A 25868-nucleotide genomic window follows, 5' to 3' on the forward strand; every position below is an offset into this window, starting at 1 on the left:
GACATGGAAGCAACCTAGGTATCAATCAGCAGATGAATGGATAAGAAAGCTGTGGTACATATACACAATGGAGTATTACTCAGCCATTAAAAAGAATACATTTGAATCAGTTCTAATGAGGTGGATGAAACTGGAGCCTATTATACAGAGTGAAGTAAGCCAGAAAGAAAAACACCAATACAGTATACTAACACACATATATGGAATTTAGAAAGATGGTAACAATAACCCTGTGTACGAGACAGCAAAAGAGACACTGATGTATAGAACAGTCTTATGGACTCTGTGGGAGAGGGAGAGGGTGGAAAGATTTGGGAGAATGGCATTGAAACATGTATAATATCATGTATGAAACAAGTCGCCAGTCCAGGTTCGATGCACGATACTGGATGCTTGGGGCTGGTGCACTGGGACGACCCAGAGGGATGGTATGGGGAGGGAGGAGGGAGGAGGGTTCAGAATGGGGAACACAAGTATACCTGTGGCGGATTCATTTCGATATTTGGCAAAACCAATACAATATTGTAAAGTTTAAAAATAAAATAAAATTTAAAAAAATAAAATAAAAATGAAAAAAAAGATACTGAATTTATAAATAAAGAATTGATTCAAAATAAAAAAAAACACAATGAATGTGTGCAAATACTACCACTGCTTTGTAAATTATAAATATCTATTAGCAAGATAAAAAAAAAGAAAAAGCTGGAATACCAAGGTGCACCAATATGTTGCTTTCCAAGGTGCAATATCATGATTTATAATAAGAAATATATGTTTGCTCTTCCACCCATTTCCTGGCACAGAGTTCCTAAAACTCTTGGAATTTCCTGAGATGAGAGTGATCAAGTGTCTTTTGTTATGTTAAAGAGGTAATTTTTGGATCCTAGCTAAGAATGGGGGCTGGTTGCTAGGGGAACCAACCATGCGACTATTGGTTTGGAACTTTCAGTCTCAGCCTTCTCAGCCTCCCTGGAAGGGGAGAGGGGCTGGCGACTGAATTCAATGACCAGTGACCACTGATTTAATCAATCTTGCCTATGTAATGAAGCCTCCAGAAAAAAACAAACAAACAAAATGGGTTCAGAAAGATGTCAGGTTGCTGAACACAAGGAGGAACTGATAGAAGGGTGCGGGGAGAGGGCTTACCCATACCTTTCCTACACATATCTTCTACTTGTCTGTTCATGAGTTTTGTCCTTTTATAATAAACCAGTAATCTAGTACGTAAACTGGTTTCCTCTGCACTCTGAGCCACTCCAGAAAATTATTAGAACCCAAGGAGGGATTGTTGAAATTTCTAATCTCTAGCTGTTTGGTCAGATACATATGGTACAATATGGACTTGTCGAAGGCATATGAAGTGAGTGTGTGCTTGTGGGCAGTCTTGCAGGACTGAGCTCTTAATCTGTGAAACCTGAAGCTATCTCTTGATGCATGCGTGTGTGCTCAGTCACTCAGTCTTATCTGACTCTGCACCCCAAGGACTGTAGCACACCAGGCTCCTCTGTCCATGGGGTTCTCCAGGCAAGAATACTGGAGTGGGTTGCCATTTCCTCCTCTATGGGATTTTCCCAACCCAGGGATTGAACCCACGTCTCCTGCATCTCCTTCACTGGCAGGTGGACTCTTTACCTTTGTAGATAGTGTCAAAATTGAGTTCAACTGCATAACACCTAGCTCCTGTAGAAGAATTGCTTGAATTTGTGGGGGAACCCTCCCCCTCCCCACAACACATATCCGCCAAAGTTGGTCCCAGAATCAGACACGATTATAGGCATGTTCAGAATCACTTCCAAGGCAGGAAGAGCCATGGGGAAGAAGTTAGGTTTGCGTGGGAACCACGTGGACTATCTCTCCCATCACGGGAGTTAGAAAAGGAACTGGGGCAGGAAGAAGCCTCAGCTCTGCAGAACTGTCATGAGAATGACTTGATGGGAAAAGGGCTTAATATTAAACGGGACGATTGGGGCAGGGCTTGCTGACGTGATATTTGAGCAAGGACTTGAGCAAAGCAAAGGACCAAGTCACACAGCTGTCTGAGAAAGGAGGATTATGGACAGAGAAAGCAGTAAGTGCCAGGGCCCTGAGACAGGACTGTGTCCAGGGTGTTTGGGGAAGAGCACAGAGGCTGGTGAAGCTGGAATGAAATGAGCACTGGAGAGGGTTCTAGAAAACAAGGTTGGAGAGGTCACAGGGATGGGGGCAGATTGTGTACAGGTTCATCCTAACGCTTCTGACTTTTCCTCTGACAGAGAAAGGAAGCTATTGGACTGTGATGAGTAAAGCAGGATCTTGATATGACAGAGTTAACAGGCTTGCTCTTCTGCTCTGTTGAAAACAGACTGTAAGATGGAGAGGCTGAAAGCCTGGAGAGAGTGTGGAGATCAAAGCCGCACTTGGAACAAGACAGTCTGGCATCTCAACTCGGATGGTGGTAGTGAAGGTGGTGAGACGTGATTAGGTTCTGGGTGAAAAAAAGTCATAAGAAGTTTCATGAAGAGCTGGAAAAAGACAGCAGCAGCAGATCTCAGTGTCTTCCCGGTGTCTGAAGGATGTGCCCTGGGGATCCAGTAGACACAGATGCGCGGCACTTTACAAGGCAAAAGAGGGCCCCCTACAGAGACAGTAGCCTTGCTGCTGCCCCTTGATACCTGGGCCCCTTGGAAAAATCATTTACTTCCTCAGGACTGGACTGTCCTGACTTAAAAACAGGAAAGGCAAATGTCTGACTTGTCCCATGGCCTCAGACTGGACTCTGCTGTCTTCAAATGCCTTCTCATCCTGAGATCTCTGAGTTTGGTTCAACGGAAAACTTTTAAGGGTCTGAGATGCCACATCAAATCCAAACCTTGTTCTCTGAATAAATAAATAGTGCCGTGCTCTTATTTTTCCTCCCCTGGACTTTCCTCTGCCTACAGGACTTATGCTTGACTTGCTTTTGATGGTGGTGGCCTCCAGGTGGGGTGAGGAAGAAATCCCCGTTTGTGTTATGACTGTAGCAGCAGTTCACCCTGACAAGGCGGAGCAGAGCACCACAGGGGGCACGGATGCTGGTCACAGCACAGCCACAGCATTCTGACTCAGAACAGGTACATATTTTAGAAGGCATCTACTACCCTTGTCAGTTTAGTGAAAGCACTGGATCCAGGAAAGAAAACGTCAACCATCTCACAATCCAGGGCAGTAAGGAAGGTCACAGATAAGACCAGCCACCAGCTGGTGAGACACAGCTCACCAGGGTGAGCATCACCGAATAGACATTTAATAAATAAACATCTCATCTCTACTAGATTAGCACCCCCAAAAATGCCATATTTAGGAATTGGGAAATGGTTAATGAAATCACACTTTTTTTTTTGGTAATAGGTTGCAGCTCTTTGTAGGAGGCAGGCACTCTTGAGTTGGGCTGTCCCATCCAAGTCACTTCTGTTCTCACAGCCGACCCCTCAACCCCCCATGCAGGTCATAGGACAGCATCTCTGCCCCTGATCCTGACCACAGCTGAGCCAGGAGTTTGGAATGGGGCCATGGTTGAGGCTGAGCTCATACTGTTCATAGGGTTCTCCAGGGAAGAATACTGAATGGGTTGCCATTTCCTTACACTTTATCAGAACCCTTCACTATGACCCATCCGTCTTGGGTAGCTCTGCAAGGCATGACTCATAGCTTCATTGAGTAACGCAAGTGCCTTCGCCACAAGGCTGTGATCCATGAAAGGGAATGAGCTCAGCCTCTGCTGCCACCCCATTCATTGGAAGCACTGTTGCTGAAACTGAAGCTCCAATATTTTGGCCACCTGATGTGAAGAGCCGACTCATTAGAAAGGACCCTGATGCTGGGAAAGATTGAAGGCAAAAGGAGAAAGGGGCGACAGAGGATGAGATGGTTAGATAGTACCACTGACTCAATGAACATGAATTTGAGCAAACTCCGGGAAATACTGGAGGACAGACAAGCCTGGTGTACTGCAGGTCTATGGGGGTCGCAAAGAGCTGGACAGGACTTAGTGACTGAACAACAAGAGGTTGAGCTCAATCTCCACTGGTAGTTAAGGGAGAAATACAGGAAAGCTGGAGCTAGCACAGCAGTATTTGGGACTGGCATGAGTGGTAGAGGGCTGTTAACTAGATGAAAACAGACAAGCAGGCAGAGAAAAACAGAATGAACAGCTGCATGGCCCCTCAGAAACAAACAGGATAAGCTCATGCTGATCAGTTCTCAGTCTCAGCTCCTTGAGTCGTCCTGGAAGTTCCTGCCCTTGGTTTCCTGAAGGAGCGACTACAGATGCCCAGTGCGTCCCTCTTTCTTGTTTAACATCATTTGCATAACTTTTTCCAATTAAGATTATACAACCATTTTGGAAAATTAAACTATAAAATAAAAGGCATTGAATTGCATATAACCTATGTTTATCATCCTGGGGAAGAAGTGTGTATATATGAACACCGGCTGAAAGGAAAATATAAAAATATCTTCGGTGGCCTTATGGGTGGTTATTTTCCTATATTTTTTCAAATGTCCACAAAATTGTTAAGGTGCTAATCATTTTTAAAAGAAATAATTGGGCAATTAAAAAATACATAATATTTGAGTTGTAAAAGCACCCCCTCAAATGATTTATAAATTAACAGGCAGCATAACTGATAAATAATCATGTATTACACAGTTATCCTGAAGTTGACAAAAATGAGTGTCTTCTTAAAAAAGTTGAATACACTCATTTGTGTTATGTGGTCTCTTGAGATCATGTCCACATCAGTTCTTTCATATTTTTTATGACATGAAAAATCATATACTGGATTCACCTGTTTATTAATTTCATTTTTTTTCACATTAGTTATTCACAGGCAGGGCTCCTGGTGGACACAGCATCAAGTTTCTCAGAGAGCTCAAATACTCAAGCTTGTAACCTTGAACTTGAGCTTGTACACTCAAATATTTGTAAGCCAGTGTTCAGTTCTGAATTCATTGCATACCTATTACACTAGACACAAATCCAGAACCTCTCCCCAGTCTGACCCCCACAGCAACTTTCCTTTCCTGTGCTGATCAGCCTTACTTATGCTTTTAGCATAGATCCTGCCATCAACCCTTTTAGGTTCCGAAGTTCCTATAACTGGGCAGACTCTTGGTACCGCTGAAGGTTAGTGCTGCTGGAGACTGGGGTCAGCTGCTCCAATCCATTCATTTTACAGATGAAAGCACTGTGTCCAGAGAGGAGAAAGGACCACTTCAGGGCATCACACATATTTGTCGATAAGTGCAAACACAGATCTTTCCAGCCAATCTAGAGTTGGCTTTGATATCACTGGGGGAGGGAAGTTAGAGCCTTGGCAATGAGCACGGCCTCAGAGTTGTCCCCTCGTGGTCTTCTTTGAACACTGTTCCAGGAAAGATCATGTCTGAAACTACTTCCTTCCCATCTCTGAGATGTCACAGACACCTGTTCAGAAAAGCCTGCAGGGGTCCTTACCTCCAGAGGGCGTGCCAGAGACTCTCCTAAGGAATTTAACCCACTCCTCCATTTCCGCCTGGGAGCTGGCCATGAGGACATAGGAATCCTGTCCTGTACGACTCTGGTCACATGAGGCTGGAGGAAGAAGTAACATTAATGAAGGTCTTACATTTGCCAGGGAGTAGATCAAGGGGCAGCAAGGGGGAAGTCAAGCCTGAATTGCTTCTTTGGTCCAATTAAACAATCAGTCAAACAACACAAAAGCATCTACTTATTCCCAGAAGAACTGAATATCCATACACCTTTGCTGTTTTTGCTGAAACTCCCAATTCTATAGATGAATCACTGAACCCAGTGGTTGACAATTGAGTTGATTTGGGCTGAGATCTGCTCCCTTGAATGACAGAAGCCATTTCCTACCAAAAGTAAGAGGAAGTGCGAGGGGCAATGTCAGTACTAGAGGAGACAGGCTCAGCCCGTACAAGTTTTGAAGACTTCAGTCTATCACGCCAGTCATGGATACTTTCTTCAGCTACCCTGAGCTCAGCTGTGGGTGTGGGAAAGGAAACAGCAACTCAGGAGGGAGGGACAGTGAGCACACAGGTGTCTCTCTTGTGAATCAGTGCTTCTTGTTCAGGATTACTGCTCTCCTGGCTGCACGAGACATTGCAAACAGTGGCTATTGATACATAGTTGACAGACCAATGAGGTCTGTTTTCACTTTAAACCCAATATTACAGACATACATCTGTAGTATGTCCTGGGTTGGAGTTCTCAAGTGGACAAAAGGGTAGAGGAAATGACGAGGGGGCAGAGTAGGGACCGGAAACCGAAACAAAGAATGAGAGACAGTGACAGAGACAAGTAGGGAGAGAGAAGGAGAGGCGTAGAGAGGGAACCCGTCAAACATAGGTCTTAAAAACAGCAAGAAAGTAAGGGCAACGACAAAATACTATTAAATCTCAAACTGTTCTAGGGGATATCAACCCATTCTTTTCAAAATATCAGGGCATTTCCTTCAAAAAGAGTTTGTTCTACTACCATATGATCCAGAAATTCCACTCCTGGGTATTTATCAAAAAAACAAAAGAAAAAAAAAACCCACTAATTTGAAAAGATACAAACACTTCAATGTTCATAGCAGCATTATTTACAATTACCAAGATATGGAAGTAACCTAAATGTCCATCAACAGAAGTATGGATAAAAAAAATGTGGTATATACATACAATGGGATATTACTCAGCCAGTAAAAAAGTATGAAATTTTGTCATTTGCAGCAACATGGACGAACTTGGAGGGCGTTATGCAAAGTAGAATAAGTCAAACAGAGAAAGATAATTATTGTATGATATTGCTTATAGATAACATCTAAAAAATACAACAGACTAGTGGATATAATAAAAAAAAAAGAGACGCAAACTCATAGATATAGAAAACAAGCTAGTGGTCACTAGTAGGGAGAGGGAAGTAGAGAGAGAGAATCTGGGGTAGAGGATTAAGTGGCACACACTATTGGGTATAAAATAAAATAAGCTACAAGGATTTATTGTACAACATGGGGAAGATAGCCAATATTTTATACTAACTATATATGGAGTACAACCTTTAAAAATTGTGAATCGCTATATTGGACACCTGTAATTTACATAATAATGTACATCAAATAAGTTGAATTTCTTTTAGATGTCAGAAAACATAGTCCCAATTTTATTTGTTTTTTCATTTATTTTTTTATTTGAGTATTATTGCTTTATAATTTTGTGTTAGTTTCTGCTGTACAGCAAAGTGAATCAGCTATATGTATACATATACCCCCTCCCTTTTTAGCGTCCCTCCCCCGCACCCTCCACCCTACCCCTCTAGGTCACCACAGAGCACTGAGCTGAGTTCCTGTGTTATACAGCAGCCTTCCACTAGCTGGCTATTTTACATGCCAGTGTCTGTATCTCAATGCTACTCTCCCAATTCATCCCACCTTCCCCTTCCTCCACTGTGTCCACATGTCCCTTCTCTATGTCTGTGTCTCTATTCCTTCCTGGCAATAGGTTCATCTGTTTAAAAAAAAAAACTTTTAAAAAGAACCTGTTATATCTGCCCAGTTGGGCCCAAACCTGTATTTTCTTTCATAGCAACAGAATACTTCCAAAGTTCCTCTGTTTCCAGTCTCTTGAACCCACCTTAAAATTACCCAGTCTCACTTTCTTTATGCTTTGGAGAAACCTGATTCTATAGCCTGGCATGCTACAGTCCACGGAGTCACAAAGTCAGACATGACTTAGTGGCTCAACAATGACAACAAACCTGATTCTGAATCCATCTTATCGTTGGGTCATCAACAGCTCTTCTGGTCTCAGTCCATGGAAGCACTGGCTATTGAGGAACATCCAGATGTTTCCAGAAGTAAAATAGGCAGTAAAAAGCCCTCGGGGAAGAACTAAGGAATCCCAAAGGAATCACAATATCCCTTTGAAGTAGAATGAGGCTCTACTATCATTTCTGCTCCACAAATAAATGAAGCCCAGAGGTGCAACGGGCCTTGCCCATTGGTACCCAGTATGTACTAAGTCACTTCAGTCATGTTCAACTGTTTGCAACTCTATGGACTGTAGCCCACCAGGCTCCTCACCCATGGGATTTTCCAGGCAAGAATACTGGAGTGGGTTGCCATTTCCTGCTCTAGGGGATCTTCCCGACTCAGGGATTGAACCCACGTCTCTTATATCACCTGCATTGGCAGGCAGCTTCTTTACCACCAGCACCACATGAGAAGCCCAGAAGTTACCCAGTAAGTTACCACCACACTCAGGGCAAGGCTACAGATCTTTCTCTCAAGAGTCTCCATCAGCCCATGGTGCTTCAAATTTGACCTTGGCCAAAATTCATCTGGTGTCTTCCATCACGCCTACACTCCAGTCTGAGAGAACATGCCTTTCAATTCACACTCATTCCTGAGAGATTCGTTTGGTTGCATAATGGCAACAATTAAGAAATACCCAGATCTTGATGTTTCTAAATAATCAGAGCTTCTATGACTGATCTTTCTGATCAGAAGAGCTGATGACAAGATGGATTCAGAAGTAGGTTCTCTCAAAGGCTAAGGAAAGTGAGGCTGAATGAGATTAAGATAGATTTGAGAGACAAGAACCACAAGGAATTTGAAAGTTCTTGTTGCCCTACAAACAAATGAGTGTTTAGACACACTGAGGTGCTAGGAAGAGCTGTCTTTGAGAGAAACTGTTTGACATTAATACAAAGCCCAAGAACAGCAGCTCTGCCCTCAGACACATACTTTCTCTGACTTAAACAGTCTGTTCAGCATGTGTCACCTATTGGGCTGTTTCTCTTGTTAGGAACCTGCCTTTTTTTTCCCCTTGCCTAAGGAACTCCTAGCCAGCCTTTAAAGTCAAAGTTTAATTGCTCAGTTGTGTCCAACTCTTTGTGACCCCATGGACTGTAGCCTGGCAGGCTCCTCTGTCCGCAGATTTCTCCAGGTAAGAATACTAGAGTGGGTAGCCATTACCTGCTTCAGGGGATCTTCCCCACCCAGTGATCAAACTCTGGGTCTCCCTTATTGCAAACAGATTCTTTACCATCTGAGCTATCAGAGAAGCCCATCCTTTAAAATATAGTACAAATGTTATTTTCTCTAGGGACCCTTCCTTCACATCTCCCCTCCCATTCCAAATCTAGTGGGGAGTTTTTTTTCTAAATCTCTTTTAACATCATATCCTTACCCCTATGGAAGCAGTAGCTAAATTACCCTGAACATTGTTTTCCTTGTCATTAAAATCGAGTTAACTACTTAATACTAAAACAAAAATACAAAGCTAAAGCCTTGATCTTCTACATGCACAAATCTCAGCAGAGCCAGCTTTCCTGTTTGCATGAAAACCTTGAAGTCAACCTTGACTTCTCTTTGCTACATCTAATCTGTCAGCAAATGAAGTACTCTCTGTCTTCAAAATGTGTCCAGAAATTGCTTTATTTCTCACCTCCTTCATTGTCTCTATCACTCAATTGTATAATTGCAATAACCTCCTCTCTGCTGCTCCTGCTATGTCTTTGCCCCTTTTTAGCCTCAAAAGAGTTTTAAAACAAAAGTTAGATCATGTTACTTCTCTGCTCAAAACTCCCAATGGCTTTCCATCCTTCCAGCACAAAATCAAACTCTGTGGTTACTGACCAGTGCCTGTGAAATTTGGGCCCACCCCTGACCAAATCGCCTCCTCTTCTCCCCTCTCAGCACTCCACTGTAACCACCTTGACCGCTTTGCTGTTTCCTGAACATGAGAAATAGGCTCAGAGACTTGGCACCAGCTGTTCCCTTCCCTGGAATGCTCTTCTCCAGATACACACTTGGCTCATGCCTTCACTTCCTTCAGATCTTGGCTCAAAGGTCACCTTCTCAATGATGTCTATTCTGCCTGCTCTCCTTCAAATGATAAATCAACAGTTGCCATCCCCACTTCACCCAGAACTGCCTCTCTCTTACTTTGTTTTCTTCTTATAGTACTGATCTCATCATAAAACTATACAATGTACTCATTCATTTAGCTTGTTGTCAGTCTCCTCCCTTGATTCTAAGCTGCTTACAGGCTGTTTCATTCATTGCTGGGTTCCCAGTTCCTACAACATGTGCAGCTCATAGCAGGTGCTCAAGAAATTTGGTGTCACATCTCAGAAAGCAGTATGAGAATTAAATCCTACATATTCCACAGAAGGAATAGCGCCCCCGCTACCTGATGATTCCCTTTGGGTGGGAGACTGCTATTCTGCTTGAGTTAAGTAGGGAAGGGAAGCCTGCCACAAATCTTTGCCTGCTCCAAATAAAGAAAAGCAGAGCATAACAACAGTGGAACTCTTCTCTGTGGGCTTTGTACAGCTAACACTGGTGATCACAGAGAGGGGGCCCTGATTAGGAAGGCCATTTCTTATGCCAGGGTTGACCCCTGAGAATCTTTTCATACAAAAAGATGACCAAAAAAGGAACTGAAAATTCTCTACATTGTAATAGAAAGCATTGTCTCATTTCAGGTTGGGTGAATGATGACATGTTTGGGAAAATGGCTCCCTACCTTACTATTGCTTTGTAAGTGTTGTTTTTCCTTATGTGATGAGTGTGTGCATGCACCTACATACATGTGTGAATCTGCCCAAGAACTGCCCCAGCAGCCCAGGAGACAACTGCAAGTGTAAGTTACGATGAGAGGACAAATCTTCACCCTACCCTAGCACAGAGTCTCCAAAGGCACTGGCTTCTTGGTGCAAAGCCCACAGTAAATTTCTAGTTGGAACTCTCAGTAGGGTCACCCTATATTGAAAAATCAGGCTATGGGACACAAGTTATCATAAGTGGCTGTGTCTCATGATTTGTGCTGGGAAAGGGGCCCTAGAAAGAGAAGAAATTTTGTGGGAGAGGGGTGGAGTTCTCTCAGAAAGGAGAGATTGGAAAAGTAGGCTCTTCCTTTCAGAAGGAAGAAAAATGGATAGCTCCTCATATAAAAATCAAGGGAAGGCCCATGAGGTGGTCACTTAGGAAGAGCTGAACTTTAAAAACAAAATCCTATTTTTATTTGTTTTCTATAAACAGTCATAGCCAGTTTGGCTGCTGCTGCTGCTAAGTCGCTTCAGTCGTGTCTGACTCTGTGCGACTCCATAGACGGCAGCCCACCAGGCTCCCCCATCCCTGGGATTCTCCAGGCAAGAACACTAGAGTGGGTTGCCATTTCCTTCTCCAATGCATGAAAGTGAAAAGTGAAAGTGAAGTTGCTCAGTCATGTCCGACTCTTCTCGACCCCATGGGCTGCAGCCCACCCGGCTCCTCCATCCATGGGATTTTCCAGGCAAGAGTACCAGAGTGGGGTGCCATTGCCTTCTCCAACAATTTCCTCTAGTTATTGCCAAAACATCAAACACTGACATGACACTGTTACCAGATACTATACCAAGTATGACATATATATTTGTTTACTTAATCCTCACTATCATCATCATTGTCCCTATTTCACAGGTAAAGAAACAGAGGAAGGAGAAATTAAATTAAATAATTAGATTCAATAACTGACCACAATTACACACATAGCAGGGGCTTCCCTGGTGGCTCAGATGGTAAAGAATCTGCCTGCAATGCAGAAGACCCAGGTTCGATCCCTGGGTCAGGAAGATCCCCTGGAGAAGGGAAAGGCAACCCACTCCAGTATTCTTGCCTGGAGAATTCCATGGACCTGGTGAGGTCGCAAAGAGTTGGACACGACTGAGCGACTTTCACTTTACTCTATCACACACACAGCAAACGGCAGGGCCAGATGTGGCCCCACACAGGCTGGCTCCAACAGTGCACATGTACCCTCTCTGCTGTACTGCCTTCCCCCTCAAGCTTCTTATGCATACGACTGACTTGTGTGAGGGTTAAAGAGAGAATTAAGGGAAGGGGCACTCAGGGGACTTGGGGCCTCTCCTGCTGTGTACCATGGCAGCAGCAAAACCTGGCTGCAGAGCTGGACCAGCAGCCCTGGAGTTCCTGGTGGGGCAAGAGACGGGCAGAAGCAGCTTCAGTGTGGCACATCAACTCCCCTTGAGACAAACTGAGACAAATTCCCCCGTTCCCTACATGCGCTCGAGGAAGGTAACTCTTGATTAGAAACAGGCATCTCCAGCGTGCTGTTAACTTGTGTAACAGGTGAATTACAGCATGTGACATGTAATGAGTTCTCAGTAAGTTGGAGCTGTCATTTCTTATTAGATCACATTGCACCATATAAGACTGCTGATTATCAACCATTTTTGACCTACCAACACGGCAGTTTCTCATGGTTCTGTTTATACTTTGTTCATTTTATTGTCCCACTCACCTTCAAAGCTAAGTTCCTTTCCATGTTGTTGCTTAGTTGCTAAGTCAAGTTCAACATTTTTGTGACCCCCATGGACTGTAGCTTGCCAAGCTCCTCTATCCATGGGATTTCCCAGGCAAGAATACTGGAGTGGGTTGCCATTTCCTTCTCCAGAGGATCTTCCTGATCCAGGAATCGATCCTGTGTCTCCTGCATTGGCAGGCAGATTCTTTACAAACCACTGAGCCACCAGGGAAGCTCCCTTTTAGTTAGCGAGGGTGATATACTTTCAGATCAGTGTCCCAGTGCCCAATGAATAGCTGGCTCCAAGAGGGTGCCCCTGAAATGCTTACAGAGCTGAATCAGACACACATCCACTTAGTTTCTATGTTATTAATGAATTAGTATAGGATCATTAACTATATATAGAACTATTATGCATTCTTACTAGGTTGGTTGGCTAGCTGGTTGACAGACTCACTGAATCTGGCCTTGACTTCTGGGATCAGAAGTAACCTGGGAATGTAACGAACATCTCTCCCACTTTTTGTCACCTACCTGGAATGACTTCGAAGACAAACTTCCCCGGTTCTTCTGGATTTGTGGCAATCTCCTTGATTGTACTTCCAGGTAGATACATGCAGCCCTGAAAGATTGAAAGCGAGGCCTTTAAGATAAACAGAAATGTCATCAGCTTCAAACTAAACTTAAGTTGGAGGACAGGCAGGATAGTGATGGGCTGGTGGAGAGGAACATGAAAGTGAGCATCTCAGCTTCGAATGGGGCCCTTCGGCTCTTCAGACCTCGGTCAAATTAAGTGGAAGCAATGTGAGCACAAGGGAGGTGCCTGGGGAGACACAGAGGACAAGGTCTTGACCACAGAATGAGCGGAGAGGGTGCTGTCAACAACCTGTGTCTCTTCCTACTTTTCCAAGAGCCCAAATTCATGGCCAAACCAGACACCTGATCTCTGTGGAGGCCATGTTGAGACTGGGGGGATCCTACGACCTGCCAGGTCACCAGAGGGGGCACTGAGGACTGAACCAAGGTCATCAAGGAGATGCAGTGCTTAGCAGCAGCATACTCCAGGAGTCTGTGCCTTTGCTAAGCACTTCAACTGTGTATTATTCATTTAGTCCTTTCATCAATTCTCCAAGTAAAGTATTGCTACACAAATTCACAGGTGAGGAAATGGGATCAGAATGGTTCTGTGATTTGCTCAATGTCACAGAGCTAGGAAGTGGCAGAAATTCATCTCAGAAGTGAGTTCACAGCCTGTGCTCTTCACATCACAGCTGAGGTGCTGAGACCCTTCAGCATAATGTCCCTTGAAGGGACAGGGGAGGAGGATCATGGATTTGCGGGGGTGGGTGGGGTAGAAGAGCGAGGGTGGAACTTGTGACCTTACTCATGAAAATGCCATCAGAAAAACAAGTCACCTCCACCACGTGTGCACTCACTGCTTCACCACTGACAGTGCGCCGTCACACGCACTGTCTCCTTAGACCTCAGAACAGCCCCAGATCAAAAGCAGGGCAGGATGGCCACACCCATTTCACAGATGAGGAAACCAACGCTTTCAAAGTCTAAGTAACTGCAGGAAAGGACATAACTAATTTGTCCTCGAGTTACTCACTCATAATTTACATCTCACTGACTGTAATAGGTAGTGTATCTGACTCAGAGTTGAGTAAACAGGGACGTCTTATTTCTAGAACAAACCACAGATGAAAGGATTGGCAACAGAGAAGTTATAAAGGAAGAGTCTTAAGCAACTCTCATATCAGCCCAGAATCCCAAAAGAATAAAGGTTCCTTGGGGGTCTAGAAATGAAAATGTCTAAGACTGAGAAACAGTAGAAAATAAACAAGAAGAGGAAGAGGAGGGGGAGGGGAGAAAGGGGAAGAGGAGAAGGAGTGGGAGGAGGGAGGCAGGGGAAGAAGGAAAATGAAAAATATCTGCTTATACTTCTCTAATTTTATTATTTAAAAATAGCCACCACCTACACACTCCTCATTATCTTTAAATATCAGTGGCCTCAGGAAAAAATTGACCCTGAGATTATGCTGCTGGATAGTATATGCAGGACTTTTAACACAGATCCCAGCACCAAATAACTATTCAATAAACGGTACTTACACATTTTATTTTTACTCTATTTGAATTAGATTTATCAAATAATAGTTTAGAGATGTATTTAGGAGAGACAGACACCTCTGAAATGACATTTTATTTTTCTTCCTACTAGGCAGGGCTCCCTCCTGTCTAAAAAACAAGTGTTTTGTTTTGTTCCCATAGCTCATAGCCATTATTAAAAGTTAAATTCTATGACCTTTCAATGAAATATTTTGTATTAAAAATAAAGATAGTACTATGCGGAATTTATAATTTTCTAATTCTTTTTTTCTTTTTTTTTCTTGCAGTTCTCCTGAGACACAAGTGACATACCACACTGTCCAAGTTCAAGACACACAGCACAATGATTTGACCCACAAACACCGTGAAACGATCACTGTAATAAGTCTGGTGAACATCCATCATCTCATATAAATATAAAAAAAATTTCTATTTACCTAATGATTTGCTATAGTTTACTATCATTTTTCTTCATGTAGTTATTTACATGTAATCAATCTGTGTGGTAGAAATAGTGTCTAACACTGTGCTACTGTACTTCCATTCTCAATTCTGAGTTCAGGGATGCTGGTAGCTTGAATCAGCCACGGTGGGAGTATTTACACCACAGAAATTGACAAGTGCTTCATCCAAAATAGTTCCTCTACCGGCAGGCTGTTGGTTAAATACTTCCCAGCTTGCCCCCCATAGACAGCCATCTGCTCTGACTTCAGAGAAACCAGATGAAGCAACGGGACAGCTATACCAGGATTGTCTAAAACCATTACTGTAGCACAGACTTAGAGCAATTCACTGAGATTCCGTTTTAAACAACTTCCTTGACAAAGAAATTTTGGAATGAGTTATAGAAAACTAGGTCATGGACTTACAGGGCATTATACTGTTAGAGCTGGACAGACCTTTCTGAGAACTCAGAGGAAAAAATGTACAGATTGCCTTCTCCCAAACCCCCCCCTGGAAGAGCATAAATAAGAGTCCATTACACAGAACTCTGTAATTTACTTAACATTCTCCTTTGTCAGACACTTTATCCAATGCTTCTCATTTACAAATAGCACTGCACATATCTGATTTCTTTTGAAGAGCTTCTTAAAACCAGAATGACAGGGTCATTCTGGATATGATATTTTTGGCTCTTAGAAATCTAGCCAAATTGCTTTCTAGAAAGGCTGCACGTACTCATCATCAGTATACATGAGGGCCTTTTTCATATCATTGCTCTGAGATGATTGCAGCATTTTTGTGTTTTGAGCTTTTTAGGGATGTGTGTTCTTTTTAAATTTACAACTAATTTATATTTTAGTTATAGAGAAAGAGAAAATTAAAGTTTTGTGTAACTCCAGTACTCAGATAACTCAGTTAACCCATCTGTGTATTTCTTTCCAAGTCTTTTCCCGTAAATTACAGATTCATGATTCTTTTTTCCCTCAAAAATGGGATTAGCATATAAATCATCCTCTGCTGTTAAGTGCTTTTTTCCCAAGCAATTAAATTATCAATGTCTTTCATTTTCAAAAAGTATCAATTTCAGCATCAACAGCTGAATTATATTCTATTGTATAAATATATATAAGTTCCCTGATATAACTTAGCCCCTTTTGCTATATATTCTTTCTATGTCACTATTATAAACCCTTACGTTAGGAATGCAGGGTCAAATAATTTGCATTTTTAAAGAGGCATAGGTTGTACAGATTCTCATTTCTACCAATAGTGCATGAGAATTCCTGTTCCCTAGTCTTCACTAATATTGGAATTTCTAGAAAATCTTTGCCGGTTTTATAAAAGGACAATGATATCTCATTAACTTCCACTGCATGTCTTTAATTATGACTGAGAGTGAAATTTTTTACATATGCCTTTTGGCTATTACATTTCTTTGGGAAATTGTCCGTTTAAGTCCTTTGCTCATTTTCCTATTGCTGTTTCTTATAGGCTTGAGAGTACTTTAGATATGAAGACTATTTACCAGATGTATATGAACAGTTTTTCCTGTTTATTCCTTGCCTTTTCACCTTGTTATTTTGGTTTTTAAGATAGAGAAATTTCTATTTATGCAATTAAAATCAGCTTAAGAAATTAAAATGTGCTTAAGAAATACCTGCTTCCCAAAGATCATGCAGGTAATTACACTTTCTTCTCGGATCTTTATGAACTTGTTTTCACACGTAAGTCTTTATTCCATCCAGCATCATGAATGGTGTGAAACATAGGGTGGAAATAGACCTTTATTTTTTTCCCATGAATTTAGTTTATATCTTTGATTTCACTTCAAGATATCTGCAATGTCTATGGATCCCAAAACAATGTTAAATGATAGTATAATAAAAGTTCTTTAGTTTGTATAGATTTTTATTTATCTTAACGAAATAATGATAGATATATGAAAAGTCTACAAGATGTCCACTTAATTCTTGTTTGTTACAGTAATATAGAAACATCAGCCCAAATTCTCAACTAATTTCTAGGATGAAATTGGTTAAAAAATTATAGAATGTCCACACAAGAAATTATTTTGCCACCACTAAGAATTACATTGTAGAAGAATATTTAATAATAAGGGACAATATTCATGACATATTATTAATTTTTAATTAAAATATTATTATACTAATTTTGCACTTAGAATAGATATTTCTAAATGTGTATGCATAGAAAAAACTGGAAGAATTGAGGATTTGGGTAGCTATTTCTTCCTAATGGAATAATTTTTATTTTCTACTTTCTGATTTTTTGCATCCTCCAAATTTCCTACCATGTTCCCATATGGCTTTTGTAGTCAAAATGTTCATACCCATATAATGTAAAATATTCTAAGAAACTATCATTTTATTACTAAAAGCTTTTTTAAAAAACTTTTTATATCTGAAATGAGTTTTGAATTTTATCAAATTCTCTTTTCAGCCATCTCTTTAGGGGATGTGTAATTTTTCTCATTTGACTTCTGGATCTTGACTTATTGGCTTGATACATTAATAGGTTTCCTAAAATATAAGCCACACTTGTCATCCTCGAAGCAGCTTTACTAATTTAATCCTGAGAGGATTCTGAGTTTCCTCCCCCCAAGGTAAGGGAAAAAAGTTAAGACCACCAATAAATTTATTTTATCCTTTGACATCAGTTTATGCTTTTACAAAACAACTTTTTACATGTGCTTCATATAATCCTGTGGCAGATAACTGTCTCATTTTACAAAAGAAGAAAGAGGGGTCTAGAAAAATTAAATAATTACATGGCCAGATAGTAGTCGAACCAAACATAAGCTCCCCCCCTACACCTCAGTGAAGTAAGTCTCACTGAGCTGCCCTTTCTGCTAATTTCAGAAGGCCAACACATTGCTATCTCCCTCACTCTTCGCAGATGGGAAGACTTCCTGACTCACTATTAACGCACTAGGAACTCCATCTTAGCCTGTAATTGCTTGACTCTGATGGGGTCTGTTTGTCAAGTGAAGAAAGTCTGGTTTCTACACACAGGACACTGATCAAGAGCTCAATCAGTGGTGGGGTCTCCAGCCCCTCTCCAGCCTCTGTAGGAACAAACACTCCCAGCCCTCTGGGTGGAGGGGCAACCAGGCATTGCTGATGTGTTACAGAGCCTCAAGCCCGCCCTTAGAGAGAACTGTCCTCTTCCAAAAGAAACTTCTCATTTCTTTACATACCCTGTCACCCACTTCTAATATCTTCACCCTTCTTGGGGATTTTTTCCCTGCCTCCAGAAGGTTCTGGAGTCTGTTCTCCCTAGTAAACCCTTTCCAGCCAAGCCTACTCTTTCACCTCCACCACTCTAGGAGAGGGTATCCAGCCCTCCTGGTTGCCTTGAGACATACAGTTAACACCTGGGGCTTCTCAGATGTCACTAACATCTCCTTTTGCTCTCATTTACCACAATGGCCATGAGGCCGGAAGAAAAGACCCAAGCCCAAGATTTAGGATCAAAGCCCTCTCTAGCCCCATCCACTCCACCTGGAAATCCCGTTTACTGTACTTTCAAAGTATACCAGGCAATCTGGTCATTTTCCTGCATCCCCCAACTCCTGTTGAGATTTTAAACATTATAGCCTCTCATCTAAATCACCCTTATGCCTCTCCACTTCCGCCTTGGATCTATTTTGGACCATGGTAGCCAGAGCCATCTTTTTACAACACACACCAAGAATGACCCCTTTCTGCTGGAAACCTTGTTAGGCCTCCCATTTACCTCAGTATGAAGGCTCAAGTCCTCACAGAGGCCTACCGTGTCCTTTGCAATTTGCACCCCCACCTCCTGCCCTCTCCTTTCTGACTCATCCCCTCTGATACTCTCATTCTCTAACTCTTACATCCCCACTCTGCTGTCCTTGCTATTTCCCACTCGTATCAGACACACTCTACCTCAGGCCTCAGGGCCTTTGCATTGCCTGTCCCTGCCACCTGGAGTGCTCTTTCCCCAGAGATCTGCCTGGCCAATTACCACTCCTCCTTAATCTTTGCTCAGATGTCCCCCTCTTCATGAAATCATCCTGACCACCCTTCTTGAAATAGTACCAAGTCCCTCAAATGACCAATCCCCCTAGTCCACTCTATTTTTTTCCTCATAGAAATAGTCATTTTCTAACAAACCACATACTTGTCTTAATGATTATGTTTATTTTCTGTCTTCCCCACCCCGTCTTCTAAGTTCTACATGCCAGGGTTTTGTTTTTTTTTTTTTAATCTGTTTTACTCACTGGGGTTATTTCAATTCCCCAAAACACTGCCTGGTGCAAAGTAGATGCTCAACAAATACTGATTGAACAGACAAATAAATCAAAGCCTCAGATCAGTTTTCCTGAACCCAAATCCACTCTCCCTGAGCCCTTGTGCTCTGCATCACCATCAAGACCACGCTGTCACGGAGTCTCCTTCGCTGTTCGCCTGAAACTATCACAGCATTGTTAATCGGCTATATCCCAATACAAAATAAAAAGTTAAAAAGAAAAGACCACAGCTGCCAGGCTTGACTTTGTGCTGTGTTTAGGAACAGCCCCAGTGATCATCTTGGGGCTCCATGGAGCATCATCACCATGTCATCTCTGAAGCCCAGTTTATATTATCTTGACAAAGCTGAGAAAGACAGAGAAGTCCTTTCGAATGGACAGGATGTTATCCTAGTGAGAAGCCCCCTGTGAGTTTGTAGGAATCTCCGGCGCTCTATCCGCCTCCCACGCCCGGGAGGGGACCGCTGTAGGAAGAAGGTGCAAAAAGCCTGGTTGGGTACCTGTGGCTTTACGTCCTCCTCGTCCTTGTAGTAATAGAGCTGCTGCGCCCTCAGCACGAAGTACCTCTGCTGCCAGTTTCTCACGATGGACCTCTGCTTCTTCAGCCAGCCCATCTTGATGGGCCTTTCCAGCGGGTTGGGGGTGGATGCAGGGTGAAAGGCCGCCATCTGCTCTCCGGTCATCACGCTCCTTGACCGAGCTGTGGAGAGGGACAGACAGGCGGGCTGACCTGGGCTGTAAGCAGTGTGCAGGGAGGGCCCGGGAGGCACTGGGCCCCAGCCTGGCCGGGCTCAGGGCTCCAGATCTGCTGCAGAGAGGATGCCCCGGGACCCAGCGAACCAGCCGAGGGGCCCACTCCCACCAGCGCCGGCCCTGGGGCTCTCCACCCGCAAGGTCCGGCAGCTGGAGTCTGCTCCCTCCTTCTACAAAGCCAGAGATTGGCTGGAGCGGTCTGAAGAGGAAGTGGCCGCAGCATCTGACAAAAGGTGCTTCCTTTTTCCTGCGTGGGAGTCAATATCTGACAAGAGAGGGGAGAAAATAGTGCCTCTTGCTCTCAGGGTTCAGGGTGAGTCCCACGCAGCTGCAGAGCCCCCAGAAGCTGCCTGACTTCTTCCGTAGAAGGAGTTGCTGTGTTCCCCAACCTCACTGTCTGGTTCTGCCCTGCCCCGGCTGCCCTCCATAGCCCCTTACCCCGACCTTACAGCCACCATGCAGGATGTGGGCACCTCCCAAATCCTTCTGCTCAGGGTCATCAAGTGCTTTCTGTCCCCCTGCCCACTGGGCGAGTTCACAGCCCTTTCTGCTGGACCAAGGGCCTCCTGTGGCTGCCTTCCCATTACCCTTTCGGTTGGGTTGCCCCTTCCGTGTGGCTGACAGCATACAAGCATTTGAGAGGAACATGAGTCTGCCGACAGGACACAGAAGCAGAATTTGAATCCAGACCCTTCAACCCACTGCACTGTGTAGTTTCCTTTTGCTTTCACAGGAGAGCTCTGCCTGTCATCAGATTAGGTCCCGGCGACCACAGCTTGTCTCCATGGTAACTCCCACTGAGGATAACTCTCTCCTTCCCTCCTTTCCACAGCAATCGGTCAGCCAACTGGGGGGTCCCCCGCGGGTCAGCACGTCCTTTCTCTGTTTCTCCCTTCCTTGTTTCCCAGCTGGTTCAACAGTGCCCTTAAAATCATGTTGGCGCTCCCTGTCTCCTCAACCTTGTGCTAAGTGAACTCCGTACCTGTCAGTCTGCTGTGTCTGCAGTTTCCTACTTGCTGGAGGAAGTCTCCATCTTATAATCCCTTTGTCCAGCTTTTGTCAGTTCCCAGAACGTTCATGACGTTGCTGAACTAAGTCAGCTCCTCTCTCAGCCCATCTCATCTCACCTGATTAAAGACCGGTTTTTCCTTTCTTGGATCTTTCAGCCTGGATACATCAGGCAACTTCTCTGAGCCTGTTTCCTCACTTGTTAAACTAAGATCATCATAGCCCCTATTCTATGGAATTGCTGTGGAGATTAAATGAATATATATGTATGTATGTATATATATATACCACTTTGCACAGTCTCTCGTCCAAGGTGAACAAATGTCACTCATTATTTTTATCAACAGATGACTTTACTTCCTACTTTGAAGATGGAGATCACCATTGAGGATCTCCTAAGCTTCCCTGTTCGTTTCAAAATGTTGCTCCATCATCAAACCTTCCTTCTTCCTTCATTCCCACCTTCAGTGCATTGAAGCAATAACTTCTCTCATGGCTTTTGATTCCCTGTTGGTTTTTCATCCTGTATTTCTGTTCACGACATGCTTTCAAATACCAGAATTGTATACAGCATTACAGAGTCTTTCTTCCACTGACTCTAATTGGATCCAGAGTTATCACCCTATTTATATATTTCATCCTGTATTGCTGTCTGAGATGGACTCTTCCCTAACTAGGCTTCCTTGACCCCACAAAGGGTCTGCGTTCCTGCCACATACTGTCATTCCCAAGGTGCAGCTTGCAGCATCACCCCTTGCCTCTCACCAGGGACTGGAGGGGTCAGCCTGTGTTGTACACCAGGACACAAGACATACTTAATTCAACCTCCTTTGCACAGGCATCATAACAGTGCAGATACCCCATTGTAGTAAAAAGTAACTTGACATTCTGATGACAATTCAGCAGCACGCTAGCCACACATTTGCTTTATATCCATGTGTCCTGGCCTGCCAGTTAAGGATTTTATCTTAGATCTTGCTCTTCCCTTTACTGCTGTCTTCAAGGTCTTCCATCTGTAACTCAAAGAACAGCCACTGTGGGGCTGATCACTTGCTCTAAGGCTGTTTCAGTGATCCGAGGGAACCCGAGGAGGGTTTGGGTAGGAGTACCCAAAGGGAGGAGGGAATTTGAAGTGTCTCTCTAGGCCAGAGACTGTCACTTGGAAAGACTCACATTTGTACTAGAAAGAGGGCAGAAGTGGAAAGAATGGTTTGTATTCAGAATTTTGGAAGAAGACTGAAGAGTGAGGGATTCTGACGGATGCACAGGGATCTTCTCTCACCTCAATAGCCTCTGTGTAGCCCAGCTCAATGGGACTCATGTGATCATTCAGCTGAAGCAGCACCAGACTTGGGAGGGATGGCATCCCTCCTAGCAAGTGCTTAATGAGAAACGTTCACATGGCTTCTAGGATGGTGCCACTAAAGGCAGCCTGTGCAGGAGAGCAGGGAATCGGGTGGGTACCATGTAGTGGTTCTGAAGACTCTGGTCTCCCCAGACTCAGGCTATGCCCCACCCCCACCAAGAGATCCACAGAAACTGTTAGAACTCCTCCAGGAGATAGGAGAAACCAGAGGACTCCAGAAGCACTGACGAAGTAGGAGCAGTGGAGCAGGACCCAAAAAGACACTGGAGACTGAAGAGAACCAACTCAGTGAAGAAGAATTCAGATGCTGGGATAGCTCTGGGAAATTTTTCATGCTCTATAGTGGCAAAAATTGTGACAGTTGGACCATAAAGAAGGCTGAGTGCTGAAGAACTGATGCTTTCAAACTGTGGTGCTGGAAAAGACTCTTGAGAATCCCTTGAAATGCAAGGAGATCAAACCAGTCAATCCTAAAGAAAATCAACCCTAAATAATCATTGGAAGAACTGATGCTGAAGCTCCAACACTTCGGCCACCCGATGCGAAGAACTGATTCATTGGAATAGACCCTGATGCTGGGAAAGATTGAGGGTAGGAGAAGGGGGTGACAGGATGAAATGATTGGATGGTATCATTGACTCAACGGACATGAGTTTGAGCCAAGTCCGGGAGACAGCAAAGGACAGGGAAACCTGGTGTGCCACAGTCCATGGGGTCACAAACAGTCGGACACAACCGAGCGACTGAACAACAACAATAAAAGTGGCAAAAACAGCAGTAACAGAAACAAACATGCAAAGCTCACACCTCCCCCCAGAAGCATCCGTGCATCATAGAATAGCCTGGCAAAGGAAGAGTAGATATACGAAGCTTATATCCTCAGACTTGGTTAAGAGGGGTCTTGATGTCCTGGAGGCAAGTGAGTGACCACTTTGTCCACACGTGTGGGATCTAGGCCTTGGCTGACCATCTGTTATATTTCAGAAATGATCCCATTCACCCGTATGTCCATCAAATGTGATGTGAGTTGGGGCACTGGGCCATGAGTACAGATGATTCAGAACAAATTCTCACTGCTAGAATCAGGCCTGAATACTGGGGAGATGATAGCAGAGTTTCTGATGAGACAGTAAAGAAGCCGGGGCTCCTTCTGTCCCACATCAGAGCTGTCTCCCACCTCAGCCCTCAGTAAGGCCCCTCAGCCAACCCGTTCATCATGAGATGAGTCAAATACCAGAGAAGAAAGCCTGATGGGCCCTAAGTTGGACTTAGTTTTAACTACATTTCCTGATTTTTTCCTTCGAACAGTCTCTCTTCTCTGTGGGTGTGACTTGTTCCTGAATAAAGTAAACAAAGAAATCTGTTACTATTTATGGGAGCTGTTTCTCATAATAAAAATAATAAGTGTAATAAGTTTTGCTTGTAAGCCAGTCATCACATACTACTGCATGCTCCCAGCCCTTCAGGCAGGAAGTCTGAGCTGGATTGTGGGCTGGAGAGGGGGTGGCGAGTGGCCAGTGAGGCAAGGTGGGCAGTTGGAAGGCAGTTGTTAAAAAGTTTACAGAATACTCTAGGGATGTGGGAAATCCACCTTTACTCTCATAGATAAAGAAAGAATAGGCCCCACGACCTGCACTGACCAATAATATAGTAACCACTTGTTATGACTGGCTACATACATCAAAATGAATTAGAATAAATTAAATTCAGTGCCTTGTTCACACCAGCCACATCTCAAGTGCTCAATATCCCATGAGGCTCATGGCTAGTAATAGACAATATAGAGTATTTCCATCATCACAGAAAGTTCTATTGGTTGGCACTTCAAGCATGAGATGAAACAGGCCATAACGGTGGGAGTATCATTTCATCAAATAGAGAAATGAAACTGGAGGGTCCAGACAAGAAGTGGCTTCTGATGGCAGAGTTAGAAGTTCAGCCTTGATCTGAGAGGTTAGAGGGAGCCAGCTCACCTATCTGAGCAAGAGAGGTCTGTGATAAAATAGACAAATGATTTAATTGAACTGAATAGGTTGCACTCTAGTCTGCAGGTGAGGGAGGGCAAGATGAGACACGAAAAAAAGACACAGAAGAAGTTCCATATTCTCAGTGATGAAGTTTCTACAGTAGAAGTTAGCTGCTTTTTGCCCCAAATTGGAATGAGAAAAAATTAAAGGAGGAAGTTTAAACAGAGAAGTCAGCTGGGGAGGCATTATCACTTCCTTTCTTTATCTTCTCATCTTCTGACCCCCTCCCCTCCAGATAATCAATCACAAAATCTTCTAAGGTCTACTTCGCAGATGTTTCTTCCAACTTCTCTCAACTCTGCATCCGTTTAGATTCTATTTTAGAAGCTGTGAACATGTGAGTGAGATGGGAATAGTTCGGTCAAAGCCAGAAATCTCTGAAGATATTTTCTCAATATGTTGATCTGAGCAGTGCATTAGTCTGGGAACCTTGTTTAAATAAATTTGAAAAGGGGGTAGAATTTACATGGCTGCCCACCAGACACCCTCTCCTGAGCTGTGGACTCATCTACCCAACTGCCCACATGTACCACCGTGAAGATCTTAAGGTCATGTGTTGCTAGTTGAACTTAACCACTTCCTCCCCCATCTCCTACCCATTCTTCATGTTGTGCAACAGACGCATTCAAACCTGCTTTTCTATGGTTTGTTGTGACTGACCTCTTCCCAGTCAACCAGCCAATCCAGAAGGCTGCTCCATTCCTACATCCTCACAATCAACAGCTTTCTTTCTCTCTGATCCCTCCTCCATTTTGGGGGCCCATTTATCCTCTCCCTGGATTTCTACAATAGTTGCCTGACCTGTCTCCCTCCCACCAATCTCACCTCTAACCCACTGATAACATTGTTTACGACATGGATCTTCTGAAACACAAGTCTAACCATGTCACTCTTTGACCTAGAAGCCTTCAATGACCCTCCAACATCTTTATCCCAAAAGATGAAGGCTAAACTACCTACCATGGGATTCAGAATCCTTTGTGATTTTCCTATGGTGTTTCCTGCCCTTCCTCCATACCCATCCTGAACTTTATCCATGACAATATTCTAGTCTCTCTGCTGGAATATTCTCCCACCCATCCTTAGCCACCCCCAGTTGGACCTCTTGGAATGTTCTTGTTCATTCTTTAAGACTTCTGGCCACACATCCCACAAGAAGCCTTTTCAGCTCAGACAGACTCAATCAAGCCCTGGGCTCTGGTCTCTCTTAGCTGGGGATACATGTCCTTCAAAACACTTATCATGCCTTCTGGTCCTTTTCTTATTCTGTCTTCCCTCTCTACTTGAACTCTAACAGGACAAGCGTCAGCCTATGTCTGCCTCTTAAAACATGGGCATTAAATGGAGGTCATAATTGTTAGCATTATTATCATAGTATAGATTTGATTTTATATTAAATGAGAGAAAAGATAGAAATGATGAAAGGAAAGAGATGAAGGAAGGAAGAGGAAAGGAGGAAAGGAAAAGGGGAAAACTAACTGGACAGTGTACAGTATTCTGGGTACAAATCCAGAGGTCTGAATTAGGATGATGGCAGGGGGACAGAGAGCAC

The 25868-nt window shown here is 43.5% G+C and overlaps 1 protein-coding gene across 3 annotated transcripts in view; it reads right to left on the bottom strand.

The window, feature by feature from the left end:
- Nucleotides 1–25868, bottom strand: part of ARHGAP25 (Rho GTPase activating protein 25) — a 92692-nt gene that overhangs the window by 29003 nt on the left and 37821 nt on the right. For 2 of the 3 annotated variants that reach the window (XM_010845321.1, XM_010845320.1), the window contains exons 2-4: nt 19663–19862; nt 12847–12934; nt 5474–5590 (exon numbers count right to left, since the gene is read on the bottom strand). In XM_010845321.1, the coding sequence (XP_010843623.1) occupies nt 5474–5590; nt 12847–12934; nt 19663–19862 (405 nt within the window). The remainder of the gene's footprint in view (nt 1–5473; nt 5591–12846; nt 12935–19662; nt 19863–25868) is intronic. The other variant, XM_010845322.1, reaches the window with a different exon arrangement.

This window comes from Bison bison, unplaced genomic scaffold (assembly GCF_000754665.1).
Source record: "Bison bison bison isolate TAMUID 2011002044 unplaced genomic scaffold, Bison_UMD1.0 scf7180017864215, whole genome shotgun sequence".
Taxonomy (NCBI): Eukaryota; Metazoa; Chordata; class Mammalia; order Artiodactyla; family Bovidae; genus Bison; species Bison bison.